The following is a 19870-nucleotide window of genomic DNA, read 5'->3' as shown; positions in this document are numbered from 1 at the left end:
CTTATCCAAAACAACTGATCTAGCATGATATTATACATAGTGAGCTGGATCAACTATCTTGGAAATGAGGATTATTGAAAGTGTGCAAGTCAGAAGATCTCCAGAATTGGAGGCTAGAACAAGTGGTTTAAACTGAACTGAAACACAGTATATACTTTCAGTTTGTAAAAATAATACAAGTAAAATGTGCAATACTATATATCGTATAATAACTACATTTATCAAAATATTGTTGCCCTGTCATGAGGTCTCTAAGCATAAAGAAAATCGATATTTTACATACCTTCGTATTATATTGCACTGTACTCAGAGTTTTTCCTTATGGTTCACAAAGTTTGCCATTCAATCAACAATCAACCGTGTTCATGTGAATTTCAGTAATGTCTTCTAGCAATCTAAAAGGAAGATCCACTAAATCAGCCATAGATCCTTAGCAGGTATAGCTTGAAGATGCTCTGCTGATGTTAATTATTGGATTCTGGACTAGTCTCTCCATCATCAATTAGAGCCTCTTTGTTCATGAATGTATTTGCCATTGAGGGTCCAATCCTTGGTTTAACAGGGGCCATCTCTGCAAGGATAATATTGTCACTTCCAACAAGGGTTGTCTTGTCCATTATTTCTTTGCTATGCTTTGAAACTACAGCATCCAAGAAGTCATATTTAGGAGAAAGCGTGCCACTCTCAAAAAGATATTTAGCCAAGTAGGAGAATGCTGCATTGCTCAGGAGTGAGGCCAACATGGCAACTGTCTTAAAGGGAAACTTCTGCACCACAATATGCTCCACTTCTTTTGTCACATAGTGCACCTTCTCTTCCTGTTTCCAGCCTGGGTAGTAGATGAAAGGTGGCAGCTTAAGATAGGGTTCCCCTCCACCGATGCGCAGAAGCAGTCCAAAGACATAGGCAGCTACTGAGCCGTAAGTGTTGGTACCCTTGATGAAGAGCACACTAATTAGCTGGGGGAAGATGATGACATAGACCAGGTCAGAGCTCAGGTACCACAGACCATACACAGTTCCTGTGAGGAGAGCCATGGCAGTTGCCATAGCACCAAACACAAAGATGGTGATCCTCATCACCCAGACAATCTCTCGATCAGATGCCTGCCAAGAACAACACAAAACAAAGACAGTTGTAATATACTGTTGTATCAACGTTTATAAATTAAAGGAGCAAAGATTGCTCTTCAGTTGATTAATCACATTATAATACTGACACTTAATAAATTATATGAGATTATACACGAATCAACCATAACATTAAGACCACCTCCTTATATACACCACTTATACTAGTGCAGGAGTCGGCAACCTTTACCACTCAAAGAGCCATTTGGACCTGTTTCACACAGTAAAGAAAACACTGGGAGCCACAAAACCCTTTTGAAATTCTAAATGAAATAACACTGCATATAACAGGTTTTGTCACGCCCTCGTCCTGCCATGCCTGTTTTCCCCGCCATGTGCTCTCTCGGCACATGGCTCTGTCTGTTGTTGTCCTTGTCTCCTCCCATGTCCCACCTTTGTTCCACCTCCTTGTCTGTGTCTCATTTGTTACCCTGCCCCCTCGTTATCTGTCTCAGGTGCGTCTCGTCTGTGTTTTGCATTTAAGTCCCCTTCTCTCACTTCCTCTTGTCGGACATTTCACCTTTGTTTTGTGCTCTCCGGTCTGTCTGTCTTGCCTATTTCTCATGCCCTCCAAGTCAGTCTTTGTATCTCTTTTGTCTCTTTGTGTGTTTACTCTGTTTATGTCTATGTTCAAGTTTAGTCTGTTTAGCTTTCTTTGTCTGTTTAGTTCTAGCTGTTCCGGTGTCCATTTAGCTCTGTCTAAGATTAGTCTGTTTCTCTCTCTGTATGTTTAGCCCCCTCTACCTAGGTTTCTCTGTCCAGTTCTCTGTCAGTCCAGTTCCCTTTTTTCTCTGTTTCTCTGTCTCAGTCTTTCTTTAAGTATTCTCTCTAGTTATCTTAGTCTGTCTTTGTATGGTTATCTTGTATTGTAAATAAAAGTTACTGTGTTTTAGCAAGTGCGTCCGCCTCCGTCAGTCCACCCCGTGATCCTGACAGGTTTTTTGTTGCCTTTGTGCTATGTATAAACAAACTATACTGTGTTACATTTTATGAAATCAATGAACGACTGCAGAGAATATGAAATAACTTTTCTGCATGCAACAACATTTTTAACTCTGAAAAAAAGACGTTGGGTTGAAGGTTAAGTAAAATACTTAATGTCTATTTGAGTCCTTATAGTAATGGAAAAAAATGCTGAACTTAAATTATCCACTGTCAGCAAACAAAAATGCTGTCCTCTCTCTGTGTGCCGTCATCCTTTTACTGGCGCTGTGCAGTCAACTGTCAAAAAGTTCAAGAAACCGCACAGTGACGGGTATCGCACATTGGAAGTTGTGACGTGTATTAAGGGTGACAAAAATATTTTAAATATTAAAATATTTTAGATGTTACAAGATCACCATCATCTTCATAGAATTACATTTTGAAAATGAATGCACTAAAATAAAATACATTTTAATTAAATACTAATTAATAATTAATTAATTATTTTCAAAAGCTGAGCCGCATCAGAGGGATCAAAGAGCTGCATGCGGCGGGTTGCCGACCCCTGTACTAGTGCAACACACACTAACACAACACCACCACGTCAGTGTCACTGTAGCACTGAGAATTATCCCCCATCCAAATGGTCCTGATCATTGGAGAACAGGGTGAAAGGGCACAAATGAAGTATGTAAAGCAAGACATGAACTACAATATAATGTAATTGTAAAACTTCAAAATGCTCCTCTTTGTTTACTGGAGCTGAGGAAATGAACTGTGAGTGTTCAAACAAGAGGTGGCCATAATGTTATGGTTGATGGGTGTATGTTATACTTATTTTAAATATTACCATATAGGTGAACTGCTTTATGGAGCATAAAGTAGATCTCTCAAGAACTACATGGAAAACTGATTTCTAACATCATGTGGGTTACATTTTATTGGTAAAATTCAGATTAGTAAATAATTTTCACAAATTTGTTTTTGCTACATTGTAGTGCTAAAATGATTTATTACTTGTGTGTTTTGCTTTTTGGTAGCACTTCAAAGCTAATAGTGTGGTTTCTGAACCATGAATATATAGCAGTGCTCTTTTTTTCAGCTAGGTAATGAACAGGACTGGGCCTCATTAAAGTGCCACAATTAAAGTGAACAATGATGTGAGCACATTCTTTTTTCATATAGAAATTACTGCCTTACACTTCCACTTTTCCACCGGATTCCACCGGATTCCAAAAAAGTTGGGACACTAAACAAATTGTGAATAAAAGCTGAATGCAATGATGCGGAGATGGCAAATGTTAATATTTTATTCATAATAGAACATTGATGACAGATCAAAAGTTTAATCTGAGTAAATTTAACAATTTAAAGGTAAAATATGTTGATTCAAAATTTCACAGTGTCAACAAATCCCAAAAAAGTTGGGACAAGTAGCAATAAGTGGCTGGAAAAAGGAAATTGAGCATATAACGAACAGCTGGAGGACCAATTAACACTAATTAGGTCAATAGACAACATGATTGGGTATAAAAAGAGCTTCTCAGAGTGTCCGTGTCTCTCTGAAGCCAAGAAGGTAAGAGGATCACCAATTCCACCATTGTTGCGCAGAAAGATAGTGCAGCAATACCAGAATGGTGTTACCCAGCATAAAATAGCAAAAAAACTTTTAAATTATCATCATCAACCGTGCATAACATCATCAAAAGATTCAGAGAATCTGGAACAATTGCTGTGTGTAAGGGTCAAGGCCGTAGAACTCTACTGGATGCTTGTGATGTCCGGGCCCTTAAACATCACTGCACCTCAAACAAGAATGCCACTGTCAAGGACATGGGCTCAGGAATACTTCCAGAAAGCACTGTCAGTGAACACAATCCACTGTGCCATCTGCCATTGCCAGCTAAAACTCTACAGTGCAAAGAGGAAGCCATTTCTAAGCAAGTTCAACAAGCTCAGATGTTTGCACTGGGCCAGGGGTCTTTTAAAATGGAGTGTGGCAAAATGGAAGACTGTTCTGTGGTCAGGGTCACGATGAGTCGCGATTTGAAGTTCTTTATGGAACACTGGGACGCCATGTCATCCGGACCAGAGAGGACAAGGATAACCCAAGTTGTATGGGGTTGCATGAGTGCTTGTGGCATGGGCAGCTTGCATGTCTAGAAAGGCACCATTAATGCAGAGAACTATGTTCAGGTTCTAGAACAACATATGCTCCCATCTAGCATATATCTCTTTCGGGGAAGAGATGCATTTTTCAACAAGATAATGCCAGACCACATTCTGCAGCAATCACAACATCATGGCTACATAGGAGAAGGATTCGGGTACTGAAATGGCCAGCCTGCAGTCCAGATCTTTCACCTATAGAGAACATTTGGCGCATCATAAAGAGGAAGGTGCAACAAAGAAGTCCCAAGACGATTGAACAATTAGAGGCATGTATTAGACATGAATGGGAGAGCATTCCTATTTCTAAACTTGAGAAACTGGTCTCCTCTGTCCCCAGACGTCTGTTGAGTGTTGTAAGAAGAAGGGGGGATGCCACACAGTGGTAAAAAAATGGCATTCTCCCAACTTTTTTTGGCATTTGATGACACCATGAAATTTTGAAACAACATATTTTCCCCTTAAAATGATACATTCTCTCAGTTTAAACTTTTGATCAGTGATTTGTGTTCTATTCTGAATATAATATTAGATGTTGGTACCTCCACATCATTACATTCAATTTTTAGTCACAATTTGTTTAGTGTCCCAACTTTTTTGGAATCCGGTTTGTACAATTAATTATTTGAAGCTCCATATATACACACTAGCATAATGCTACTATACAGTGCCAATATTTTGCTAAGAACGGTCCACCATCCAAATAATATTAGGTCAGCCCTAGAATTCACACTTCAGCTAACTCTAAAACAAACCTGATCACCAACTAATGACTACTCTAGGCTAGACCTGTGGCAAGAATACCTACACTATATGACAAGCACTGCAACATTCATTCATTCATTATCTGTAACCGCTTATCCAGTTCAGGGTCGTGGGGGTCCAGAGCCTACCTGGAATCATTGGGCGCAAGGCGGGAATACACCCTGAAGGGGGCGCCAGTCCTTCACAGGGCAACACACACACACACACACACACACATTCACACCTACACACCTACGGACACTTTTGAGTCGCCAATCCACCTACCAATGTGTGTTTTTGGACTGTGGGAGGAAACCGGAGCACCCGGAGGAAACCCACGGGGATACACAGCACTGCAACATGATAAAAAAAAAAAATTAAAAAAAAAGTGAAAGTTGCTCTCATTAGGATTGTCTGCAAAATGCTGCAAATTTAAAACGTATATGATCATGCTGTGTTATTTCACATCACTGTACACCAAGGCTATCTAATGTACTTTGTCACATTGTCTGTTATTCTCACTTCCTACACTTGGCATACTGAGCCACCAGAGAAAATAACTCAGCATTTTTAGACATAAAAGAATAGTAGCTGCTTAAAGGGTCAATTAGTCATTTTACCATCAAAACTAAATGTATTAATGTGATTATCTATAATCTTTTACTACATTAAAAACTAACCTTATCTTAAATCAGTGCCTGTTGTTACGACCCAGTCTAGGGTTGAGCCGTAACAGAAGGAGGTGTGTTTTGAAATGAATATATGTGAAGGGATTGACTGTAACAGATGTAAATGGTTAAACAAAAGGACACAAACAGAAACACAGAATGGATAATGAATAGAATATATATTGTAAGTGTGATATGTACAATGAAACCAAACACCAGTGAACTTCAGGATGGCCTTAAGCCGACAAAAAAAACAACAAACAAACACCCCTCCTAACTGACCCACAAACAACTCTAACTTACCTAAGTGTAAACAAAAGGAAACAAAAGACAACACCTTACCTTACTCCCTATCTATCCACAAAAACACACACAAAACCCACTCCCAAAACAAACGGCAGCCAAACCTACTCTGGTGAAATATATACAGTGTTTACAACAATTTTCAAAAGATAGATCTAGCGTCAGTATTCAAAAAGGGCAAAAACAAACTCGTAGTCGAAGTAGGAATGGATCAAAGTCAAAACATGGTAAATAGAATTCAATATACACAACACAAATCACAGAGCACAAAACAAAAGCTCTCTAACAGCGTACACAGACACGTTTTTATGACTCCCGCCGAGATGACGTAGACGGAAATGGTGACAGACACAACACATGGACTGGATGGTGGACCGGACTCATGACGACGAACAAATACACGAATTGGAATATGGAATGAACTCTAGACGGGTGAATCAACATGGACTGGAACAGATTGCAGAACCTATAAATTTACAGAGATAGTGAGAGAGAGAGAGAGAAAACACACACATACACAGCGCAGCGTAACAATGTTCCATAGGGGACCATATGGAGATAGTCACAATATAATATAGGTTTGGAATAGGTAATATAGTCTTAGTGTAACCATAAACTGGTTTAGAAAATGAAAAAGGGGAGGAAATTACTTTCAAAACAAATCATTCAATAAAGGACTACTCATGTTTTGTGTCTCCACATGCTCGTTTTTTTCACACTCTTTCTAAAGCCAGTGCTCTAAACCCATTTGGGTCATTCTATCATCCTCAACAGTATGTAGTTCACAATGAAGGTCATAATTTTGTTTTCTGCACTCAAATATGCATTGTATGCCAGATAATTAAATCATTTATATTGAGTGATAGGTTTCACTGCTGCCTGTCTAACATTTACTGCACTGTCAAGGTGTAGTTTAATAATCTGTGAAGTGGCGGCACGGCGGCCGGTTTCCTCCCATGGTCCAAAAACACATGTTGGTAGGTGGACTGCCGATTCTAAAAAAGTGTCCATAGGTGTGAATGTGCATGTATGTGTGTTGCTCTGTGCAGGACTGGTGCCCCATCGAGGGTGTGTTCCTGTCTTGTGCCCAATGATTCCGGGTAGGCTCCGGACACCCCTGACCCGGAACTGGATATGCGGTTAAAAATAATGAATGAAAGAATAATCTGTGAAGTGCAGTATGTAAGGAGTAGGGCGCTATTTGGGACAGAGTGTATTTTACAGGCAGTGTCAGAAGGAAAGGAACAAATACAATGCTGGGACATTTAATTTTTATAGTCCTATATAGGAAAATAACCTTTTTATTTATGTCATCAGAGCATTTATTTTGGTATCTGGAGTTAAAGTGTATTTCAAGAAAAAGAAAAGAAATATAAAGACACTATTTTACAGTGTGAAAAGTGTATACTGATCAACAACATAACATTTTGCGGTTCGTGAATATTCCTTACAGACTGACGAAAAGCTAGCTGGTAGATGTTCCGTGCAAACATGGAGCTAGCTGAAAGGATGGAGGAATCTGCTGATGACATCACAGCAGCTGACACTGCTCCCAAGCCAAAGAAGGAGACAAAGGGTGGGCAAAGGTGTTGGAGTACAATGGGCAGAATCATGTCTGATTCATCCTTCTCCATCGGTGGTACAGACCCATAGGACGTCTGGTTCCAATCTGCCTCAAACAAGATACAAATACAAATTTGACCTATGGAATGACTTATGATATGATTCATTGTTAAAAACACCTACACCACAGTGAAAATATTTAACTTTATTGAAGCCATTCACTGTCCATTTTTAATGACCACCCATGGAGGTCCATTCACTACCCATTTATTTCTCACATGTCATTGTTTTGCTCCACTCACTGGCCTAAAGTCTAATCATTGAATTAAAAAAGTCTCAGAATTTGAAATTTCCTTACAACCACAATTTAAAAATAGGGGCATTTTGTAAATTGCAATAAAAACAAAAAAAATCTGGGACAGTGGAAAATAAGAGTGAAAAGTATTTACAAGATTCAAGTTAAAACATAAAACTATGCATATGACTATAAAAGTTACACAGCGCATTCACAACAATTTAAAGAATACATTTCTCAGCACAAAAGATAGGTATTTCAGAATATATTTACAAGTATATAATATTGTGAAAAAATACAGATAATGCAAATAAATCTCAGCCTGTGTACAAACCGGATTCCAAAAAAGGGACACTAAACAAATTGTGAATAAAACTGAATGCAATTATGTGGAGATGACAAATGTCAATATTTTATTCGTAATAGAACATTGATGACAGATCAAAAGTTTAATGTGAGTAAATGTAACATTTTGAAGGAAAAATATGTCGATTCAAAATTTCAGTGTCCCAAAAACGTTGGGACAAGTAGCAATGAGTGGCTGGAAAAAGGAAATTGAGCATATAACGAACAGCTGGAAGACCAATTAACACTAATTAGATCAATTGACAACATGATTGGGTATAAATAGAGGTTCTCAGAGTGTCAGTGTCTCTCTGAAGCCAAGATGGTAAGAGGATCACCAATTCCACCATTGTTGCACAGAAAGATAGTGCAGCAATAGCAGAATGGTGTTATCCAGCATAAAATAGCAAAGACTTTTAAGTTATCATCATCAACCGTGCATAACATCATCAAAAGATTCAGAGAATCTGGAACAATTGCTGTGCGTAAGGGTCAAGGCCGTAAAACTCTACTGGATGCTCGTGATCTCCGGGCCCTTAAACGTCACTGCACCTCAAACAGGAATGCCACTGTCAAGGAAATAACAGATTGGGCTCAGGAATACTTCCAGAAAGCACTGTCAGTGAACACAATCCACCGTGCCATCCGCCGTTGCCAGCTAAAACTCTACAGTGCAAAAAGGAAGCCATTTCTAAGCAAGCTCCACAAGCTCAGACGTTTGCACTGGGCCAGGGGTCTTTTAAAATGGAGTGTGGCAAAATGGAAGACTGTTCTGTGGTCAGATGAGTCACAATTTGAAGTTCTTTATGGAACACCGGGACGCCATGTCATCCGGACCAGAGAGGACAAGGATAACCCAAGTTGTTATCAACGCTCCGTTCAGAAGCCTGCATCACTGATGGTATGGGGCTGCATGAGTGCTTGTGGCATGGGCAGCTTGCATATCTGGAAAGGCACCATTAATGCAGAGAACTATATTCAGGTTCTAGAACAACATATGCTCCCATCTAGACGTCATCTCTTTCAGGGAAGACCCTACAGTTTTCAACAAGATAATGCCAGACCACATTCTGCCGTAATCACAACATCATGGCTACGTAGGAGAAGGATCCGGGTACTGAAATGGCCAGCCTGCAGTCCAGATCTTTTGTTCAGTCTCCGAACTTTTTTGTGTGTATATAATTATATATATACTTTTTATAAAATTCTAAGGATTCCTCACTATTTGCTAGCTCTCCTCGCTATACCTCCACTGCCGGTGCAGCCTCAAGCCTCCCATTTCCTCTTTCTCCAGCAAAAACTACAATGGGACTATTTTGTGCTTGGGGAACGCAACTGCTACCACTGCTAAAAGCTTTGAAGCGTACCTGCTCCTGCAAAGACACTTTTCCTGCTGCGACTGAAGCTTCCTTTTTCCTCCTCTCCAGCTGAACAGCCATGGTGTTTCAGTAAAGTGCTCTGAATCTATACTGTCCTCTTTGCTCATTCAGCTAATGAGGGGAACCTTCTCCTTGTCTCTCACCTCCACTGCCATATAGAGCCCCTGCACAGTGATGCAATGATGTTGTGGGGGCTAATGGGCCATTATCTTTGACAGTGGGGAGGGGATATCTCACCAGTGTTTCACACCTATCCTATGAATAGTCAAAGTGTGAGCCACAGGTATGGAGAAAAACAGTGTAGCATCAGATTCATAGCAAAATAAAATACCATGTGTAGCCAGCACCCATCTCTGCCATCCTTGAGTCAACTTTCTACCCTGCCACCATGATTGAGCTCCTCAGCTCCATTCAGATTCTGTATATCTTTCAGGGTTCGCTCTCATGTGATGAGCTGCCTCCTCTCTATCTCTGTGTTCCTGCAGTGCTGACGGTCAGCTCCCCTTTTGGGGCTTCTTATTTTGCCTCACCCGTCATCCCTCTATATCATACTTCTTTCTCTCACTTCCTCTTTTAGTACTCAATGATTTTCTAGTCATTTTCCACTTTTAGTATTCAATGACTTATAGTCATCAGAGTTGATCTTAGGACAGCTATTGCATTGCTGTGCTGCACACTTGAGGACTGCAATGACCAGTCACACCATCCCCCTTCATTCTAAAATTTCTGTCATTATAATCAATAAAGGATATTCAATTTACTCAACCTAATGCTATTCTAACCCCTATTCACTCACCTACTCACAATCCAGGACACCAACCAAACCTTCGACCAAACTACCTCTCAACCTTGCCATTCTGTAGCACTAGCTTTCCTGCAATGTTTGGGGTATGGCTATATATATATATATATATATATATATATATATATATAAATATATATATATATACTAAACCTCATGGAATACTCTGAGGCAAATTAGAGAAATTCCCAAAGTGAACTGATTCATTTTAAAGCACTTGCTTTCATTATCTTACCCGTAGATGCCCCTATGGCTCCAATTAGAATGGAAGGAACAGCCATAATGATGCAGCCGAATGCAGCCAGGAAGGAGAGAACTTGGGCATATGTTGCTGAAGAGGCAGAAAGAACACGCTGAAAATATACCTGCCAGGGAATGCCCCCCAACATCTACAAAACACAAAATCACAACAGAGATACAAATAACTCAGAAAAGCACACAGTGGGGAAGAATATAATTAATATTTGGACATCATATAAAGGTCATCCAGAGTTTCCAGATTATTAAATAAATACTTACATACTGCACATGGATTTATATCAAATCAAATCAAATTTATTTGTATAGTGCGTTTTACAACTGATGTAAAAAAAAAAGATTTGACATGAAATGTAAAAAAATGTAAAAAACCCCTAAGTGAGCAAGCCAGGGGCAACAGTGGCAAGGAAAAACTCCCTCAGCTGAGGAAGAAACCTTGGGAGGAACCAAGGCTCACAAGGGGTGACCTATCCTCCTCTGGTCAATCTACTGGTAATAATAGTTAGGAGTTTGTGAGAACTTCAGTGTAGGGGCAGCTTTATACAAACCATAGGAAAGAAGAGAAAGAAATCACCTTAATATATCCTCACTTTCTTCTACTTTGCTCCACTATAGTTGAGGTCAGATAGAAATTTCTTCACTTCTTTTGAGGTTCTCTCCACCATTATTACAAATCCAGTCACAAAAAAGGACACATTTTTATTATGTAACGTTTACAGAACACTGGGGCCTTACTCAGAATTTCTTACAGAATTCAGTGATTTCACTGCAAACCTAGCTGTGCGCAATAGAGTAAGTTCATAAAGTTATAATTGTAGGAGATTTCAATATCCATTTTGAGAAGGCAGATGACCCACTAAAAAAGGCATTTACTTAAATCCTAGACTCTATTGGTATTATTCAAAATGTAACAGGGCCTACTCACTACTGTAGTCACACTTTAGACTTAGTTTTGACACTTGGTCTTAACATAGACAACATTAATCTCTTACCACAAACCTCAGCAATCTCCGACCATTACCTAATTTCATAAGAACTACGTCTTAGCCATAATATATGTACGTCCCCTCCCTATTCTACAAAGCGTATAATAAAACCATCTACCATCCTATAATTTATAGATAACCTCCCAGAACTACCAACCCAAGTTCCCACTCCATGAGACCCAACAAAGCTAGATGTACTAACTGACTATTTAGAAAATACCTGTCGATCTACTTTAGAAAATGTGGCAACACTTAAAAGAGAAAATTATGAGACAGAAAAAGCTCGTCGCATGGTACAATGATAAAAGCCAAACCTTAAAACAAACATCACGGAAACTAGAGCAGAAATGGCGATCAACCAAGCTGGAAGTGTTCCACTCTGCCTGGAAGGACACCCTTATAAAGTATAGAAATGCCCTCACTAAAGCTCGCTCAGCTTATCTGGCCTCGCTGATCTCCAATAATAAAAATAATCCTAGAGTACTGTTTAGTGGGTTTTCCAGAATTTAAAAAAATCAGGTAGGTTCTGATAAACAAATTCCGGCAACTCTCACCAGTAAAGTCTTTATGGACTTTTTTAATAATAGAATTGAGAATATTAGACAACAAACTCAACCCATGGTATTAAATTCGACCTGGCTGCCTCCCGATGTGGCTAATATAAAACAAAACGTAATCATAAAAGTAAGACTTGAAACCTTTTACCCACTCCCGCAGTTAGAACTAGGGAAGATTATCATCTCCGCAAACTGTATAAATGGCACACTTGATGCAATTCCCACAAAATTACTTAAAGATATACTACCAGCTATTATCAATCCTCTTTTATCTATAGTGAACTCATCCCTTATCCTGGGCTATGTACCCAGAGCTTTTAAACTAGCAATTATTAAACCCCTGATCAAGAAACCAAACCTTGATGCTAGCACATTGTCTAATTACAGGCCTATTTCTAATCTGCCATATTTATCCAAGATCTTAGAAAAAGCTGTGGCCCAACAACTTAGTTCATATCTACATAAGAACCATATATATGAATAATTCCATTCTGGATTCAGGCCACATCATAGCACTGAGACAGCTCTAGTCAAGATAACAAACAATCTTCTTCTTGCCTTTGATCAAGGCCACGTATCCCTGTTGGTGCTTCTTGACCTCAGCACAGCTTTCGATATGATAGACCACAATATTCTCCTAGAAACTTTAGAAAACATGGTTGGAATTACAGGGACAGCCCTATTATGGTTCAAATCTTACTTAACGGAACGTTATCAATTTGTAAAAGAAACGATTTATCTTCAAATGATTCTAAAGTAAGATTTGGAATACCGCAAGGCTCTATTTTAGGACCATTGTTATGTACATTATACATGTTACCGCTAGGCACAGTTATAAGAAGCCATGATATTAATTTTCACTAACGACACGCAATTGTATATTTCAGCCAAGCCCGATGACAAACCAAGATTAAAGAAAATAGAGGACTGTGTAAATGATGTGAAAGGCTGGATGTTGCATAACTTCCTCATTCTAAACAGCAACAAAACAGAGGTTCTACTTTTGGGTCCAAAGGTGGCACAAAATAAATTATCAGATTTAATTTTAAATCATGCAGATTTTCCAGTTAAACCTGGTTCAGCAGCAAAACATCTTGGCATCATAATTGACCAAGATTTATCATTTGATCAGCACATAGGCAGTAATCACTAGGACAGCTTTTTTACATCTTTGCAACATCGCCAAGTTAAGAAATGCCTTTTCCCTGCAGGACTCATGCAGAAACATTAGTACATGCCTTTATTACTTCAAGGCTTGACTATTGTAATGCACTACTGTCAGTATGCACAAGCAGAAATGTAAGTAAACTTCAACTAGTTCAAAATGCTGCAGCCAGGGTCCTCACTAAAACTAGAAAATTTGAACATATCAGTCCAGTTCATCACTTCATTGGCTGCCTATTAAATTCCACATCGATTACAAAATTCTGTTATTAATGTATAAAGCCCGCCCTACATGGGCTCGCTCCTGAATACCTTCAAGATACTATTTCCTATTATGAGCCTCCACGATTACTCAGATCACAGAGTACTGAATTTTTAATTGTTCTCAGAATTCGGGACTCAGACACAGTCACGGTCTTCAAATCTAGGCTAAAAACTCATTTGTTTAGTTTAGCTTTTGGTAATTAATGCTCCCCAATAGATAAAGGTGGCAGATCCAGGGGGTCCATGGACACAGAGAACTATAGTAAACTGAGTGGTGGTGTCATCCTGCCGTTTCACTCGATCACTCAGATTTGTTGACGGTGGAGCGGAGGAATGCCAGTGCTTCAGGAAGCTCCCGCGTCTGTGTGTCCTTCTGGTTCTCTCCTTTTAGTTAAAGCTGTCAAAGTCAGATCTGCCAGAGTCATTAGCCACACTCTGGAAATGTTCACATTATCTGCTTTACAAACACCAGATTACAACTAATTCCATCCCTTTACTTTTTTCAGAGTAAACGACTGCCCACCTGTCCGGCTGGACACTGATGGATGACTGTCGAGCTCCTGCTCCAGACTTCAGACCAGCTGCCTATGCTCCAGCCACCACCAAGTGCCTCGGACCTGCCCCTACACTGAAGTTTTCACAGACTCCTAACTATTCTTACCAGTAGATTGACCAGAGGATAGGTCACCCCTTGTGAGCATTGGTTCCTCCCAAGGTTTCTTCCTCAGCTGAGGGAGTTTTTCCTTGCCACTGCCATCTTTACATTTTTACATTTAATGTCAAAACTCTGTCTTACCAGAATTCTGTGAAGCTGCTTTGTGAAAACATCAGTTGTAAAAAGCGCTATACAAATAAATTTGATTTGATTTGATTTGATAAATCAGATCAAGCAGAATTATGTTGGACTATAGTCAGAGAGAATATTGCTGGACAACAGACATGCCCAGACAGAATCTTGCTGAACTACACTTAAGTTCAGATGTAAACCAAATGAAGTTCAAGGGAGATCTTGAAATCTCAGTAAAATTCACACTGTTCTTATGGCTGACTTATGAATATACCTATAGATCATTTTGGAAGTGAGCTTATTGTTTGTTTCACTTTTGGAATTTGGAAAGTGGATATTTTTGCCCATTCTTACTTGATATAATTCTTCAGCTGCTTAACAATCCATGGTCACCACTGAATGAGTGTCTTTAAGATGTTTCAAAAGAGACAGACATGGACTGCAGAAAGGACAATCTTGCACATTTACTTTATGTCTACAAAGCCAACCTGTTGTAGCACATATAGAATGAGGCTGAAATAACCAAGGACTTGCAAGAAAAATGTGTCACCATGATGCCAGCATATGCTTTAATAAAATCCCAATATATGCCTGCGACCCACAAAAATAGCAGGACAGAAAATTAACAAAAGTAATAAACTTATAGAATTCAAGAGTTAAACCATTCCACAATAAGCAGGTGAATTAGTAACTAGTAAGGGTATTATAACTCAATATAAATAGGGCAGGTGGACAGCCGGTAGTGTCACAGTAACACAGGTCCAGGGACATGAAGGTTATGTGTTCAAGTCCCACTCCAGGTGACTGTCTGTGAGGAGTTTAGTGTGTTCTCCCCGTGTCTGCGTGGGTTTTCTCTGGATGCTCGGGTTTCCTCCCACGGTCCAAAAACACACATTGTTGGGTGGATTGGCAACTCAAGAGTGTCCCTAGGTGTGAGTGTGTCACGCCTTCGTCCTGTCAGTCTGTTGTCCCCGCCATGTGCTTTATTTGCACATGGCTATGTTTTGTTTATATCCTTGTCTCCGCCCTCGTCCCGCCTCCTCGTCCGTGTCATGTGTTAGACCGTCCTCGTTATCTGTCCAGGTGTGTCTCGTTTGTGTCTGTATTTAAGCCCTCTTGTGTCACGTCCTGTTTGTCGTTCATTTCATTCACATTTCTCGTTTCTCCGCTGTCATGTCGGTCATGTTATTTGTCTGTCTCCGTAGTTTCCCTCGTCGTCGTTTCGTTCCCCAGTCTAGTCTGTCTCTGTGATAGTTTCGTTTCATTTCTTGTGTTATGGTTTCCTTTGTAGCTTGTCTTTGTTTTGTCATACATTTTGTTATTAAATACCCTCCGTGTTGTAGCAAATGCGTCCGCCTCAGTCAGTCCGCTCCGTGATTCCTGACAGAATGAACGACCGCAAGGACGCAGCTAGCGCGGATTATTATTTCAAAGGGTGTGCCGTTCGCCGGACTCCATTCCGCACAGGCCCCAAAGATCCTGTGGGGGAGGCTTTGAAAGCGGCCTCGGAATGGAGTCGCCGACTCCAGCTCCTGCCTGGCACTGTTCCGGATCCTATAGCGGAGGAGTCGACTCGGGAATCGAGTAGTTGCGCCAGTGGGAGTCGAAAGAGTCGGCGGAAGAACCGTGCTGGAGTTCCCCCCTCGCTGGAGGATTACCCCCTCAGGTCCGGGGAAATTTTTGGGGGGGCGTTAAGGGTAGGGGCTGTTAGCCTCACCTCCGTAGCTCTGAGGTCTGAGGCTAACAGGGGCGCACCTCGAGGGGATCTAATGGGTGCGCCTGTGAAACCCCCTAAACCCTTTACAGCTCCAGCGCGAGCCCGGCGAGCAGCACAAACCCCTGTCCTCGAGAGCGCGGCGCGCGCCTCTCCTGTCTTCGTGAGCGCGACGCGCGCCTCTCCTGTCTTCATGGACGACGTCGCAGATTCATCTGCCTCCGTGGACGTCGTCGCACATTCTTCAGTCTCCGTGGACGACGTCGCAGGTTCCCCTGCCCCCGTGGACGACGTCGCAGGTTCCCCTGCCCCCGTGGACAACGTCGCAGGTTCCCCTGCCCCCATGGATGACGTTGCAGGTTCCCCTGCCCCCGTGGACGACGTCGCAGGTTCCCCTGTCTCCGTGGACGTCGTCGCAGGTTCCCCTGTCTCCGTGGACGTCGTCGCAGGTTCCCCTGTCTCCGTGGATGTCGTCGCAGGTTCCCCTGTCTCCTTGGACGTCGTCGCAGGTTCCCCTGTCTCCTTGGACGTTGTCGCAGGTTCCCCTGCCTCCGTGGACGTCGCTGCAGGGCTTCCTGTCTCGGTAATGGTGGCACCCGCCGCTCCTGTCTCGGTAATGGCGGCACCCGCCGCTCCTGTCTCGGTAATGGCGGTACCCGCCGCTCCTGTCCCCGTGACTGTGGCTACGGCCTCTCCTGTCCCCGTGACTGTGGCTACGGCCTCTCCTGTCCCCGTGACTGTGGCTACGGCCTCTCCTGTCCATGTCCATAGGTCGGCCCGAAGGACTTCAGGGCCGATCCCCAGAACTGTGCCCAGGCTGGTTCCTCAGACTGCCCCACAGACATTAGCCAGTCCTGGGCACCCCCCTGTTATATTGGTTCCCTTGTCTGTCCCAGTCTTGGTTCCTGTCTCTGTCCTTGTCCCTGTGCCCGTGTCAGCCTTTGTCTCTGTCCCTGTCCTGGTCACTGTGTTTGTGTCAGTCCCTGTGAATGTATTGGTCCCTGTTCCCCTGTCAAGTCCTGTCCAGTCTCCGTTTCAACCCCCTGTTCAGTCCCCTGCTAGTCATGTCCAGTCTCCGTATCCGTCCAATGTCCAGTCACCCGTCTTGTCTCCGGTCCAGTCTCTGTTTCAAATCCCTTTCCAGTCTCAAGCCCCGTCTCCGTTTTAACCCTCTGTCTTGTCTCCTGTCCAGTCCCCGTTTCAACCCTCTGTCTTGTCTCATGTCCAGTCCCCTGTTAGTCCTGTCCAGTCCCCGTTTCCACCCTCTGTCTTGTCTCACGTCCAGTTCCCGTATCCGTCCAATGTCCAGTCACCTGTCTTGTCTCCGGTCCAGTTTCCCTTTCAATCCCCTGTCCAGTCTCCAGTCCCGTCTCCGTTTCAGTCTAGTGTCATGTCACCTGTCCAGTCACGTACCCCTGTCCAGTCTAACGTTCCTATCCTGTCCAGTGTCTTGTCACCAGTCTCTGCTCCCGTCCAGTCCCAGCACCAAGTCCTGTCACCTGTCCCGTCTTCTGTCCAGTCCCTGTTTCCATCCAGTGTCATGTCCAATGTCAACAACCCTGTCAAGTCCCATGTGTCCACTCCTGTCCTGTCCAGTCCGTTCTCGTCTCTTGTTGCCCCCCTTTGTCAGTCTCCTGTCATGTCCCATGTCCCGTCTCGTATATTCGGTCCTGTCGTGTCCCCAGCTCCTGTGTCTGTTCCCGTCCTGTCCTGAGTCCTGTCACCCGTTGGTTTGTTGTCCTGTCTTGTTTTCCGTGCCCTCTCCTGTGCCAGCTCCTGGGGGGTTTAGGAGTACGCGCCCGGGAGTTGCGCGTTCTTGGGGGGGGGCATCTGTCACGCCTTCGTCCTATCAGTCTGTTGTCCCCGCCATGTGCTTTAGTTGCACATGGCTATGTTTTGTTTATATCCTTGTCTCCGCCCTCGTCCCGCCTCCTCGTCCGTGTCATGTGTTAGCCCGTCCTCGTTATCTGTCCAGGTGTGTCTCGTTTGTGTCTGTATTTAAGCCCTCTTGTGTCACGTCCTGTTTGTCGTTCATTTCATTCACATTTCTCGTTTCTCCGCTGTCATGTCGGTCATGTTATTTGTCTGTCTCCGTAGTTTCCCTCGTCGTCGTTTCGTTCCCCAGTCTAGTCTGTCTCTGTGATAGTTTCGTTTCATTTCTTGTGTTATGGTTTCCTTTGTAGCTTGTCTTTGTTTTGTCATACATTTTGTTATTAAATACCCTCCGTGTTTTAGCAAATGCGTCCGCCTCAGTCAGTCCGCTCCGTGATTCCTGACAGAGTGTGTGTCGCCCTATGAGGGACTGGTTCCCCCTCCAGGGTGTGTTCCTGCCTCGTGCCTGGTGGTTCTGGGTGGGCTCTGAACCCACCGCGACCCTGAATTGGATAAGCAATTTCAGACAATTAATTAATAATTTGGGCATCCACCAAAGGTTCAGTCTTTGCAATCACAGTTTGTGCCAAACTTTGTGAAAGAATTGATAACTGACACAAAAGAAATCTCAATGCACAATTGTGAAGAATTTAGGTCTTTCACTCTAAATTCAGAGTGATCTGGAGAAATCATAGCTTTATAAAATTTTATACAAAGCATATTAAGCTGCATCTTAATTTATAAAAGGTGATATATAAATAATAAATTAAGTTACCCTAATTATACTGTAATGTATATAGGTGCTGGTCATAAAATTAGAATATAATGAAAAAGTTTATTTATTTCAGTAATTCCATTCAAAAAGTAAAACTTGTGTATTAAACTCATTCATTAAAAACAGACTGATATATTTCAAGTATTTCTTTTAATTTGATTATTATAACTGACAACTAATAAAAACCTCAAATTCAGAATCTCAGAAAATTACAATATTGTGAAAAACTTCAATACTGAAGACACCTAGTGCCACACTCTAATCAGATAATTAACTGAAAACTGCTGACTTGACAGTTGTCCAAAAGATGACCATTGACACCTTACACAAGCAGGGCAAGACACAAAAGGTCATTGCTAAAGAGGCTGGCTGTTTACAGAGTTCTATGTCCAAGCTCATTAATAGGGAGGCGAAGGGAAGGAAAAGATGTGGTAGAAAAAAGTGTACAAGCAATAACCATACCCTGGAGAGGATTGTGAAACAAAACCCATTCAAAAATGTGGGGGGGATTTACAAAGACTGGACTACAGCTGGAGTCAGTGCTTCAAGAACCAACATGCACAGACGTATGCAAGACATGGGTTTCAGCTGTCGCATTCCTTGTGTCAAGCCACTCTTGAACAAGAGACAGCGTCAAAAGCATCTTGACTGGGCAAAGAAAAAAGGACTGGACTGCAGCTGAGTGATCCAAAGTTATGTTCTCTGATGAAAGTAAATTTTGCATTTTACAGTGCAAAACCTACCAGTACCTGGTTTAAGGACCATGGTATCCCTGTTCTTAATTGGCCAGCAAACTCGCCTGACCATAACCCCTTATAAAATCTATGGGGTATTGTGAAAAGGAAGATGCAATACACCAGACCCAACAATGCAGAAGGCCACTATCAGAGCAACCTGGGCTCTCACCGGAGCAGTGTCACAGACTGATCGACTCCATGCCACGCCGCATTGCTGGAGTAATTCAGGCAAAAGGAGCCCCAACTAAGTATTGAGTGCTGTACATGCTCATATTTACCATGTTCATACTTTTTAGTTGGCCAGCATTTCTAAAAATCCTTTTTTTGTATTGGTCTTAAGTAATATTCTAATTTTCTGAGATACTGAATTTGGGATTTTCATTATTTGGAAGTTATAATCATCAAATTAAAAGAAATAACCACTTGAAATATAT

General features: G+C 41.9%; 1 protein-coding gene across 1 annotated transcript in view; it reads right to left on the bottom strand.

Moving 5' to 3' along the window:
- Positions 1-464: 464 nt before the first annotated feature.
- LOC136664221 (high-affinity choline transporter 1) overlaps positions 465-19870 on the bottom strand; it is a 67085-nt gene continuing 47679 nt past the window's right edge. The window contains exons 6-8 of the mRNA XM_066641322.1: positions 10558-10711; positions 7390-7607; positions 465-1106 (exon numbers count right to left, since the gene is read on the bottom strand). Coding sequence (XP_066497419.1) covers positions 465-1106; positions 7390-7607; positions 10558-10711 — 1014 coding nt within the window. The remainder of the gene's footprint in view (positions 1107-7389; positions 7608-10557; positions 10712-19870) is intronic.

This window comes from Hoplias malabaricus, chromosome 12 (genome assembly GCF_029633855.1).
Source record: "Hoplias malabaricus isolate fHopMal1 chromosome 12, fHopMal1.hap1, whole genome shotgun sequence".
Taxonomy (NCBI): domain Eukaryota; kingdom Metazoa; phylum Chordata; class Actinopteri; order Characiformes; family Erythrinidae; genus Hoplias; species Hoplias malabaricus.
This window is presented reverse-complemented; position numbering and strand designations above follow the sequence as displayed.